At 36.8% G+C, this 12915-nt stretch overlaps 1 protein-coding gene across 1 annotated transcript in view; it reads right to left on the bottom strand.

Annotated features, from left to right (window-relative positions):
* The window catches only part of LOC113079754 (dedicator of cytokinesis protein 1-like), a gene marked incomplete at its 5' end in the record, with an annotated part of 36455 nt that extends 24430 nt beyond the window's left edge, over positions 1–12025 (bottom strand). Inside the window, 7 exons of the mRNA XM_026251959.1 lie at positions 2743–2847; positions 3445–3534; positions 5862–5981; positions 8761–8851; positions 10238–10278; positions 10830–10986; positions 11940–12025. Coding sequence (XP_026107744.1) covers positions 2743–2847; positions 3445–3534; positions 5862–5981; positions 8761–8851; positions 10238–10278; positions 10830–10986; positions 11940–12025 — 690 coding nt within the window. The remainder of the gene's footprint in view (positions 1–2742; positions 2848–3444; positions 3535–5861; positions 5982–8760; positions 8852–10237; positions 10279–10829; positions 10987–11939) is intronic.
* Between the last annotated feature and the right edge of the window lie 890 nt (positions 12026–12915).

A 12915-nucleotide genomic window follows, 5' to 3' on the forward strand; every position in this document is an offset into this window, starting at 1 on the left:
TTTCAAAGCATCACGTTTTCTGAAAACAGTACTATTAAATTAACACATCATATTTAATGAATGCACAGAAATATATAAAAAAAAAAAAAAAAAATCAAATACACAAAGCCACAGATACTGTAGGTACTAACAAATCCAGATGTGATTCACAGCAGCAGTTTACATGGAAAAACAATGAATAAATAAATAAAGGTTTTCTGGAGCATCTATCAGTGAAGCATGTCTACAAGAACTTAACGTTAAACAACAATGAACAAATATCATATCATAGTGCATTAAACAGCCAATAGAAATATGATTATGGTTCTCGGGGTCACAGACATTTTAGATTTAGCATTGCCAAATAATAAATTGCAACTAACTACGTAATCATGCAGTTCAGATAATAAATAGACTTATGAAATATTTAAACAAAATGCTTTGCTGTCAATGTCAAGGCCGTGTGTCCACACAAACTCCACAGTTTTTTGAAATGGCAGCATTGTGAGATATAAACTCAGAGTTACAAACTTGCAATCCTGACTTTTTTCTTAGAATTGGGAGTTTATAAAGATATTAATACAGTAATAAAGCCTTGGTAGCATGTTGGGATTCCTTAAGGAAAACCAGTTGAGAAACACAAATCTAGATTGTTCAGTTATCATCATCATTATCTATGAATCCAGGGATTTTATGATATATAAAAGTAAAATGCCACAGAAAAACGCATCTCATCATCAGAGAAGCTCATTCTGAATTTCATAAGAGTTTTAACGTTAAAAATCTCAAAATAGCCACTGTATCTGTAATTCAGATGCGTTTGGCAGTCTGGAAACGCTCGATTATTGCACTTTCCCATAAAGACACTGTCAATCATCTGCGCCCACCTACAACTCCGTCAATATGTTTCCACTGGCAGCGTCTGTGTGAACAACTACACCCAGACCACGGTGCGCACACACACACACACACACAGAGAGAAATATCACAGCGAGAGAGAGATAGAGTGACGGAACAGGATACTAAATTGTCAATATGTGTGGAATTGAAGAGTTTATTGCTGAACAATGCATGCTCACATTTAATATTTAACAATAGTAGAAAGCAGCATGCTTGTATTCGATCTGAAAACAGGCTGAGAGATGCACTGGTGCACACACACACACACACACACACACACACACACACACACACACACAGCTGCTCAATTAGTGAAATGTGAACTGGAGGTGAAATATGCCCAGGGCTGTTTTCAAATCTGCTTTGAGCGATAAGGTGACAAATTGGACTGAGCTCTCGATGGGTGTTTTCACGTCGCTGGTGATTCCAAGCACGGTGGAATAAACCGGCTGTGTTCGCACGACTCTGCACGCATACAGAAGTGACACTTTAAGGAGAAAGAGGAGATTGCAAGACGTTTTGTGTTTTAAAAGGCAAAGCTTCTCTCCACAGAGCAACATGTCAACACTAGCAGGAGGCGACTGGCCGTTAGATGCCCATTCATTTTTTGTTCCCAGGATGGCTGATGGGAGACGTGTGACTGCAGGCGACTGGAAGAGTATTAACAGAATTACAAATATATATCTGAGTTAATTCAGTGCCACAAACACAGGCTTAAACACACACATGATCTGTGGAAGGTGAATTATTCGGTTTCATTATGAATGACAGAGATTTATATATATATATATATATATATATATATATATATATATATATATATATATATATAAACGAATGCAAACACTTCCACAGTCACACAAAGTCCACGGAACATTGATATGTTCATGTTTTTTTTTTCTGTCTGACCTTTGAACTTGATCAACTTTGCATTTCTACTGCATATAAGCATGATATATAGCTATATATATATATATTAAATATATATATATTAATTGGAATTAATTGAACAATATAACTGAATTGAACAACAAAAATCATGAATATAATAAATAATTAGTAAATATTGAGGTTGTTTTTGGTTTTTATTAAAAAAATAAAACAAATAGTGATCTTAAAAACATGAGCAAAGTAAAAAAAAAAAAAAAAAAAGATTTGGTAAAAAAAAGAATACAGACTGAAATAATAATACTTAAAAATTTATAATATAAGTGAACTGAATTTAAATAACTACCTTTATTTAATAAATAATAACTGAATTAAATTTGGTAGTAAAATAATTTAAAAACAAATTATAATAGAATAATTAAACTGAAGAATAGAATTGAATCAAAAACATAAATCAATTAATGAATTCAACAAATAATATTTAATAAATAGTTCGATGTTTTTATATAGTTTTTAACAGCCTTGAAAACATTGGCTTTGAGCAGGCAAAGTGGAACTGAAATAGATTTGGGAAGAAGCTAATAACAATACTAATGCTAACACTAATACTAATAACAGAACTGAAATTTGAAATTGATGATTATATTTAGAGATTGATTGTCTATGCCTGGGACAAAAAGGTGAAAATAATTAATACACAAAAGGTGGAAAGTATAATGGTGAAGGCATGGTAGAAATATACCTTCATATCTCAAAAGGAAAATAAATCTGTTAGTCTGAATAAAAATCAAGCCCTGGAACATGAAAATGTGTTTGAGTGCAGGTTTCTGAGAGGCCACTGACACAAAGACAGCAGAAACTGATTTCCAGGACTTTCGATACATATCAGACGAATTCACAATGCAATGCATTTACACAAAAAAACAGACAAATATGCAATATGATAAGATTCACAATTCGAAGAGGAATTCTCACCCGCAGGAACGAGGGGAAGCCCAGCCCATAATAACCCACAGCGAAGTAGTCCGGCTTCGGCCTGATCACTTTCACGATGTTCTCATAAAACTGAGCCTGCTTCCTCTGAGAGACACAGAGACGATCAGATCATCAGTGCCCCGTTACAAAAACACAGTTCCTGTACAACATATTTGTTATGGATGGTTGCCAGGGCGTTGCTAGTATGGGTTGTTTATTATTAATAATTAAGCAAAATAATTGTACTTTTTCACAAATGCACTGATGATTAGCTCAACTTATTGTATGTATTACTATATATGTACATTTTAATTATATTACATAAAAAATCAATCAGATACATTTATATGTACTGTATATACATACGTTTAAATAAAACACATTCACATTTTTGTAGAGGCAAACCATTTATAAAAACAGGTCGAGATTAATATGTGAAGGGATCCAATAAAAGTTTGTCTCAAACTTTAGTTCAGGATTGTGCAAAAGGTGCTAACGGTTGATTTCAAATCAAATCAGACCACAAAATGTGTTGGCAATTAAACCAAACCGAACTAATGATCAAAATACAGAAAATCATTCAACTCTGCCCATTTATATCAGGCCAGTTTAGCTACTTTGGTGAACTTTGACAGTCTGAACGACTGAATCATCAGTTGTTTGTTTCACTGTAAAAGCTTGAGAGAGAAAGTTTGTACGTACCAGTAAAGCGCTCAGCTGCTCAAAGTCAAACATCTCGTTCTCGTACTGTTCGGCTAACTCCTTCCCCAGGATAATGGCCTCTTCCCACATCTGAACACAGAGCACCGACACACACATCAAATCAGACGTCATCCTTGGAGCTCATTATGTCAAAACACAGTGCTGTGATATCCTTCTAACCATCTGTGAACAATGTGCTGGGAGCTGACTCAAAAAAAAAAAAAAAGGTGCTTTCTGAAATTTATGTTGAAACGAATGCTTGCATTTTTAATGCATTGTTTTGAACAAAAAAGTGAAATATTAAATCAGGCTTCATGCAATTTTTTTGAAGGTAAATTTTAGACTTTTTAAGACTAAATAAAGACAATGAAAGGGAATGCAATATGTCAATGTGTTGTGTTCTCCTGATGTAGAGGGTCTAAGGAGAATACACAGTGAGTCACAACTTCCTGCCGATCTTAATTACTTTGAATTTTATACTTCAATAAATAACTAGAACAAGGAAATAAATTTACTGTGCATTGTGCCCTACACTGTACACCTTTTTTTCTAGGTATTAAGCTTAAACATTTTGTGCAATTTCTCAAAGAAACAAGATTTGATATCTTCATTTTGCATCTCAAGTGAATGTATCTTGAGATAAGAAATGTTTTCATATTTGCACTGGAAAACAAGTCAAAATGTATTTTTATTGCATTTGACTTGCATTTAATGCCATCACCTTTTAAGGCCTTAAATTGACAAAACACACACACACACTTTCCATGACCTCATCTAAACTCTAAACAGTAATATGGATATTCCACGACTCTGACATTCTCTCATATCAAACTTATAACTTCAAATGCCAGGTGTAAATAAAAACCCAAGCTAGCATCACACTCTTGCTGCACAGGGTTTGATATATAACTAATTCTTCTTCAAATGAAACTCTGAGTGCATCCTGGCGGCACTGAGAGAGAGAGAGACTGTGATTATATATCAATATCTGCAGTGCATTATTATTGAGAAAGCTGCCAGTAATAGTATCTGCAGTCTGTAGGAGACGACATGGATTAGTTATTCAGACCGGAGGAAGAATAAAGCAAGTACGGTGCATAAAGTGAAACTTGCACTGTAAGATTGGACCACATGTTCAGCATGAAAATTACTTTCCTCAGTTTTCCTGTCAAGACTGCAGAGCACTAAAAAATGAGTTCACCTTAGAATGAGAATTATTTACACAGCCTCACGACGTCTCAAACCGCACGCGGTTGTGGAAAAACAAAAGAGAACATTTTGAAGCATCCCTTTCCATACAAAGGGCTTTTAAAACACCAAATAAGACTACAAACTACATTATAAGCCAAGTCCACATGACGTTATGTGCTTGAATTCCCAGTCATCTGAAGCCTGTGATAAACAGACTCAAATTTACATTCAGTTATGCACTGATAATTCTCCATCTTTGAATCTAGATTTAAAATTTGGTTACTCCAAACATAAGAACCATTGTCTTTTTTGCATCAATTGCAATCACTGACTGTATTTACAAGCACAAAAGAGTCTGAAATAACCAAATTGTGGTCATGCTATATTATAGTTACTATAGTGCAAATAATCTTGTTTTCCCTTTGAATTAAGTCCAGAGAGAGCAGGCAGGGAAAAACAGGAGCAGTTTATGAGACTTCGTCTTCCAGTCTCAGCTCTCAGGAGACATTCAGTCGTGACATGTGGGTATGTCCCAGCAGTCTGAGCTAGTTCAAAATAGACTCTCTGAAAAGCTGGAATAATTTCCAATAAAATGTGTAGAACAGAACAACTACGGCCCAGAGCTGCTCCTCAGCTCGCTTTCTAGGACTGACAGCCTCCTGTCTGCCGCTCTCCTCCAAACACACACACACACATACACACACACACACATTCCGGTTCGATTCTCTTGTGTTCTCTCTCTATTTGACACACTGGGTCAAGATTTGGAGCTGCTGAGCCCAGTAATGGGGTCCAGTCCAGGGCAGCAGATTCGCTAAGAGTCCCCCACTGAGAGACCTCAAGGCTGGGAACAGATCTTGGCATGGCCCCTTACAACCCTCAAATCCCCTCGGCTCCTCTGTCCAGCCCGTCAGACTAATAGAGATGTAGCAGCCAATAATCTTCCTCTCTGCGGGTCACCTGTCCGTTACACAGACAGCTGCAGATTCTCTCAGTACTACAGATGCAGGACGCATCTAAAGAGGTTCATGCAGGCCATTTGTGACATCTGAATAATTATTGTTTGTTTAGTAATCAATTCATCGAAGAGTTGCATCTCATCAGCTCATTATTAGTTGAAACACAATACAGCTAAAAGCTCCACTAATCACACTTCCTGAAGTTCATAACTGGTCATCATGACTACATCAGGTGTTGTGAAGGTAAATATCGTTAGCAGTCGTTACCTTGCCCTTGTCGAAGTAATTGATGATCTCCTGGTACAGCTGGTCTTTGAGTTGACACTGAGTGCTCGCCTGGTAACCCTCTCTCTGCGTCAGGTGGGCGGCACAGGCCTCTTCAGACCACTGACAAAACAACAGCACAATTACACTCTTCAAACACAGCGCATTAACCTACCACTGACCTGCTGAGAGTCTATATACATTTATACAACCACGACTCAACGTGAAACTTTAAAGGAGTCGTGTATAATTATATTTTCCATCATCTTTTGAAATAAGAAAGTTATTATATGATGAAAACCTAATGAAACTCAAACCTTCCCACGCAAGTGAGACGCAAAGCTGCAACACATCCATCAAAGTGACAATATGTGAATTCATTAACACAACCGCCCACATATATACATTAAAGGCACCTGTTTGTCCAGTCAAGGTGAGGTAATGAAGATAATACTACTTCAGAACAATACCCCTGATGATTTCAGTCTCATCTGAACAGTTTGAATGACACATTCAAGCAATGTGATATAAAAAGCCCATGTTCAAAGCTCCAGAGAGAGTGGTTATGAAAAACCGACTGTTTTTAGTGCAAAAAAAACTTTATTATAAGCATTATAAGTGGACCACAGGGAAAAAACAAATGAAAGAAACAAAAAATTATGTGACCCCACTGAACAATAAATGAAAATCTGCAATATGCAGGTGCACACACACACACACACACACACACACACACACTTATAGAGCAGTGTGGCCCGCTTTCAGATCGCAGCTGCTGGCGATATTAATTTTGTTGTGCTGAGAATCTGAAAGGTTTTGGCTGTATTCCTGTGCCGGTGTGGAGAGCCCATCTGATAACGCTGATTTATGTGGCCACACTGTAATATTCATTACAGATGCTGCCTGATCCTGTAAACAAGTGATTACAGGGAGAAACTGTGCAGATTAAGAACTCTTGGGTTGTTTTGTGGACTACTCAGTTCAAAGCCACTGTGGAATAAAAACACACACACAGGAAAATGAGCGATCTGATTGGCTAGAGCGGGTCAGCTGACTGTCCTGCTCTGCGATTGGCTGTCACACTGAGCTACTGTATTGTGCTAAAGGCTCGGTCAGGACTGATTCACTGTAGTGTGAACGTAATTGACCTTTCATGGAGCTATGCTAACAGCGGAGGTCAAGCACCGCAGGAAGTGCATCATCAGTGTGAGGATGAACAGAATCCGAGCCACGTGTTTGTTATTCAGCATGAGCGGTTCTGGGGCATTTAACCAGAAGGTTGTTGGAGAAGTTGTTCAGCACTCTGTCATCATCATCATCATCATCATCATCAATAGAGTGGGGGAACTATGACATCAGAATCCTGAAGTCTAATTCACCACGTGTTCCTTACAGATTTCCCTATGGGGTTTTTCAATTAATGAGTAAAGCAAAGCCTGTGGTAAACAACTTGAGGATACTTTTACGTTTTGTTCTACAATGTTCTACAACACAATTTTCGAAGCAGGTATATTCATTTTTGAAAACACATGTTTTTAATAAGTAACAAAGCGGTCTACATAGTAGAACAAAATGTAAAAGTATTGTCACGTTAATAGCCTGAAGGCATGTTTAAAGATTTACTAAATATATTCTGAATCACTGTAGGCAGCCATAAAACAGGACTGATCAGCTGCAAAGCTTCAGGTTTTGGTGCGGTCTCTGAACAGGACTGAGAGGTGTGTTTGTGTTTGTGAATGCATGAATAGCGTGTGAAACACAAGGTGTGTGTAAGTATGTGCACGAAGGAGCAAACAGAACGACGGCAGCTATTTATGAAAACAAGCTGCGTGGGTTCGAGAGAACGTGCTGTTCCCTCGCTCACAATGACAGCCGATTCCCTCGTCGAATTACTTCTGTAAAGCCCAGATTCACTACAGAACACACGCTGAGCCCGAACGCAGATGTGATTAAACAGCAAGCCTATATACATATTAATCCATTTGCTCAACTAACAGTTAATGCCAATTATCAAGACTAACTCCCAATTAAATGGCACATCAGAGCTTTGCATTTGTCATGAAACGCATCTGATGTGCGTAGAAATGCAGATTGGCTATATGACTATATGCTTTGTGCTTGTTTGGACTCTCATTCTGACGGCACCCATTGACGGCAAGTGAAGGAATTCTACATTTCTCCAAATCTGATGAAGAAACAAGCTCATCTACATCTTGGATGGCCTAAGGGTGAGTACATTTTAAGCAAATTTTGGGTGAACTATATTTTAAACAAATAAAAAAAAGTTAAAATTCTATGCAAATAAATGACTCACTCGCAATTTATTATGCAAATATCACTGTCAGTTAAGTATACAAAAACCAAAAAGGGCGCCTGTACGTTAAGTGATTCTGGATGAATTAATTACAGAAGTTTTAATACTTGGGTATTAAATGTAATACCTTAAGTTTCATAAGTTTTATGCTAAATACTGATGAATTTTAATACTTCAAGCCTGGCAAGCTCCGCAATCATGTCTTTGCCAAAGTTTAAGTGTCTTTCTACCAGAGATTTGTCCTCAAATCTGCACTTGAGGTGACTTTCTAAATGTCAGGTGAAAGCGGCACACACTTGTTCACCTTAGCAGAGAAAAAAACATCCTTCTGTAGAACATCAGCACTCAGAAATGTAAATGTGCATGAATTATTCCTGTCTGAGCCTTCAACAGTGAGATTTCCAATTGAATCATACCAGATACTGTAGATCCTGCCATCGAACGAGTGTATGATCATCATTATAACATGTACTCTGAACCTTCCTTTATTGACATGAGTAAGAATAAATGTAGTGTTTACTGGAGACATCCAGAGACGTCTTCCAAGATAAAAGTCATACCTAGTGAGATAAACGTGTATGGAGTTACCTTGAGGAGTTTAGCGTGCAGCAGTAGTGTGTATCCGGCCTCGGTGTAGTTATCACACTCCTTATGCAGGTCACACAGCTTATACAGGTACCTACACACACACACACACACACACACACACACACACACACACACATTGACATTAACAATCTGAACACAAACTCCATTACAAAAAAAAAAAAAAAAAAAAAAAAAGCTTTAACAACAAACTCACAAAGGCCACCAGCTCAGAGCAGCTACAGAGCTTCACATTACGCACGACTCCAAACACAGGGAATCGCAGACACACTTTTCTTCGTCAATGCATACGTGGTTTCCCAAATGATGCAGAAACTGTACTCGAGTGTCATGTATTTATTATTTTGTCATCCAACAAGGTAGTCTGATAGCCCCTCCCCCAATTATATAATTGAAGTTGTGACAACTGAGTGCATGAAGCATCCAACATTAAACATTTCATTATAGTTTTGAATATTTTTTTAACTGTGTTTATTTTAATTTTAGCTATGTAGCTAGTCATTTTCTTTGTGTTTTTTTTTGTTTTTTGTTTACCGTATTTTCCAGACTATAAGTCACACTTTTTTTCATAGTTTGCCTGGTCCTGCGACTTATAGTCAGGTGCGACTTATTTATCAAAATTAATTTGACATGAACCGAGAGAAATGAACCAAGAGAAATGAACCAATAGAAAACATTACCGTCTACAGCCACGAGAGGGCGCTCACTGAAGACATAGAGCGGTAATGTTTTCTCTTGGTTCTTGGTTCTAAATAAATGCGATTTATAGTCTGGTGCAACTTATGTATGTTTTTTTCCTCATCATGACGTATTTTTGGACTGATGCGATTTATACTCAGGTGCAACTTTTAGTCCGAAAAATACGGTAAGTTGTTTTGGTAAGAAAAATGCTAAAAAGCAGCATTAACTGTATCTGAAATACAGTTGTAAATATCTTTACTGTGACTTTGGCTTAATTTAGTGTGTCCTAGCTAAACAAAAGCATAACTTTCTTTGAAAAAACATTTGAAAAGATGGTAGGCTTTATCTTTCCTTCTTCCAAAATTACGACTTGACCTGCATCTGGAATTCTCACACTCACACACACACATGTTTGTTTTTGTGAAAAGTTGGGACATCCCATATGCGTAATGGTTTTTATACTGTAGAAACTGTATATTCTATCGCCCTTCACCAACCCTAACCCTAACCCTAACCCTCACAGGAAACTTTGTGCATTTTTATTTTCTCAAAAAAACTCATTCTGTATGATTTATAAGCATTTTGAAAAATGGGGACATGGGTTATGTCCTCATAAGTCACCCTTTCCTTGTAATACCTGTGTCAAACCCATGTCTTTATACAGAGTTGTGTCCCTGATATGTCACAAAAACAAGAGCACACACACACACACACACACACACACATACACACATATATATATATATATATATATATATATATATAGAAAGGCACTCACCTGATGTACATCTCTTCTCTCTCGATCTCCTTGTAGAAATTCTGCAAGAGAAACAGGCACATACAAGATTGTTAAACACTTCCTGACCTCAGTTCACAAAGACCTACAAATCTGTGTTTCAGAGATAATGGGCTCTAGAAGAATCCATCACCACCCCTGTGATGTCTTCTGTCCCTGTGCACTTGTGTCTACCAAAAAACATGTTCAGTTCATTTGTAAAACTAGTTATTATGTTAGTGAAAGTACAGCCAATCACACAAACCAAGCTTTCCGACGTGGAGTTAATAGCATTGTTTCAGTGAGAGATCATTTTTGATACGCAGTACTGTCAGATTCACGTTCTTCATTGATGCTACGTTTGAACAAAGCTGTAACTTTAATGCTTGTGGGCATGTATAAAGAGTTTGAGCCAATTATAAAGTTACAAAGGAGCTGATGCAATTACTCCACGCCATCAGGACGCCTACACACTCCACCTAGAGCGTGCTCCGTCAGGAAATACTGGATGCATTTATGTAAGTGAAGATGCACTGTAGAAACACAAGGGTTTGCTGCATTAATGCTCCATCGAGAAATGAAATGTTCTCCTCACCAGCACGTTAACTGTGCAGCTCATGCGGTTCTCCTTGTTCTCGTCATGCATTATGGTCCTGTAGTCCAGAAGTCTCTCCAACAGACGGACCACCAGAGTTACGAAGGTTTCGCCAGACTTAGCCAGATACTTGTGCTTCCTGCAGTGCTCCAACAGACTATCACAGACATATATACATTAATAGTGAAAGTCACACTGCTGTTTGAGAGACACTTAACTTAAATGTCCCTAAACTCCTTACGAAAGTCAATATAAATGACCATAATAAAATTTCGAAGCAAAATTCACTTTTTAATGTAAAGACTTAACTAGTTAGGCATTATGTAACTGGTTAATGATTTGCGCATTTGCCAAAGATTACATTGAAAGGAAGAAAAAAATATTTGAGAATCAGAGTAAGTTCCATTAAAATATTTCCAGTAAATTATTTCCAGTAAAAATAAACATTTCATACAAAATGCACTGAAAAATGTAAATAAGAAGCTCAATAAGACTAGAAACAATTATATGCAAAAAAAAATTAATAATAATAATTTTAAACATTTTATATTCATATTTAAAATTAAATACTGGTGTTTATCGTCATGATTTTTGTTAGTATTTAGATTTTATTTTTAGACTTTTTTTTTCACTTGAATTTTACAGTTGTGTGTTTTTGTCATTTTTATAAGTGTTTTTTATATGTCCCTTTAGTTTTTATTAATTTGTATTTATTAGTTTTAGCTTATTTAGTTTTAGTTATTTTAGCACTCAATTATAAATGTAGCCTTGGCTATTAGCTTAGCCTATATATATATATATATATATATATATATATATATATATATATATATATATATATATATATATATATATATATATATATATATATATATATATATAGTATTTTAGTTTAGTTAAAGCCTATTTTGTTTTGTTAATGGTAATAACACAAATATTCAATATGGACAGTTATACACACATATTTGAATACAAATATTTAAAATTAAAAACAAATTAGGTTGAGTTTTGATTTTTGTTTTGTTTGTTGTCACAATTATCTCCTCCTCTGTTCATGTAGCATCATGTATTAATTATATTAACATGCGTGTGTGTGTGATTTGCGCTCACATCTTCTGGAAGAGGATTTTGTATTGTTCGTCTCCTCGGCCGCCTTCCACCTCATGATCCAGCTTGGTGATGATCTCGTTCTCAAACTGCAATTACATACAGCGGCCATAAATAACGAGTGTGGCTAATTTTTCTTTTCATTAGCGTCATTTCTCCCAGCCCTCCTCTCTCTCCTCCTCCTGGGTTTTCTCGCTCTCTTGTGCTGTGTCAAGAGAGTAATCAGCCGTTATCAGTCACACCGACTGTGAGCTCAACTTTATCTGCTCATTACCATCACTGCGCTTCACTGGAGACACACACACACACACACACACACACTCAACTCTGCATAGCTATCTTTGGGAGGACATTCATTGACACAGTGCAATCTCTAGCTCCTTACCCTAAACCTACCCATCAGGAATAAAGGCCCCAATATCGTTCAAATGAAATCGAACAACGAACTCATATGACATCATTTTGAACAAAATCAGGCCGAAGAACGAGGTACTTTAATAAAGCAAATCTCTCCCGTGAACTGCCAAAATACAGGCAGCACATCACATGTCCCACCAGAGACAGTAATATACTGGATCACTGTTACACCACAATAAAAGATGTATATCACTCTGTCCCACGGGGCAGCTTTGGGGCTCTCTGATCACTGCATGGTTCATCTTATACCGACCTACAGGCAGAAACTAAAATCAGCTCAACCTGTTTTAAGGACTGTTAAAAGATGGACTGTTGAAGCAGAGTGGGATTTATAAAGTTTGCTTTGACTGCACTGACTGGAGTGTTTGTGAAGCTAGATCAGATGCAAGATTAGAACTAGCAAATCCTACAAACTACAGGATGTTAAAAATAATGCAAATGAACTTTAAAAATGTGTACCCATGCCTGCTTTTTTGGACTAATATTTCCACAATACACTGCATTTGCGATGGTCCATCAGAGAAAAATAAGAACATAAAGCAGCGGTTTTTAAACACCATGA

Source organism: Carassius auratus, unplaced genomic scaffold (genome assembly GCF_003368295.1).
Source record: "Carassius auratus strain Wakin unplaced genomic scaffold, ASM336829v1 scaf_tig00029149, whole genome shotgun sequence".
In the NCBI taxonomy this organism is placed as follows: Eukaryota; Metazoa; Chordata; class Actinopteri; order Cypriniformes; family Cyprinidae; genus Carassius; species Carassius auratus.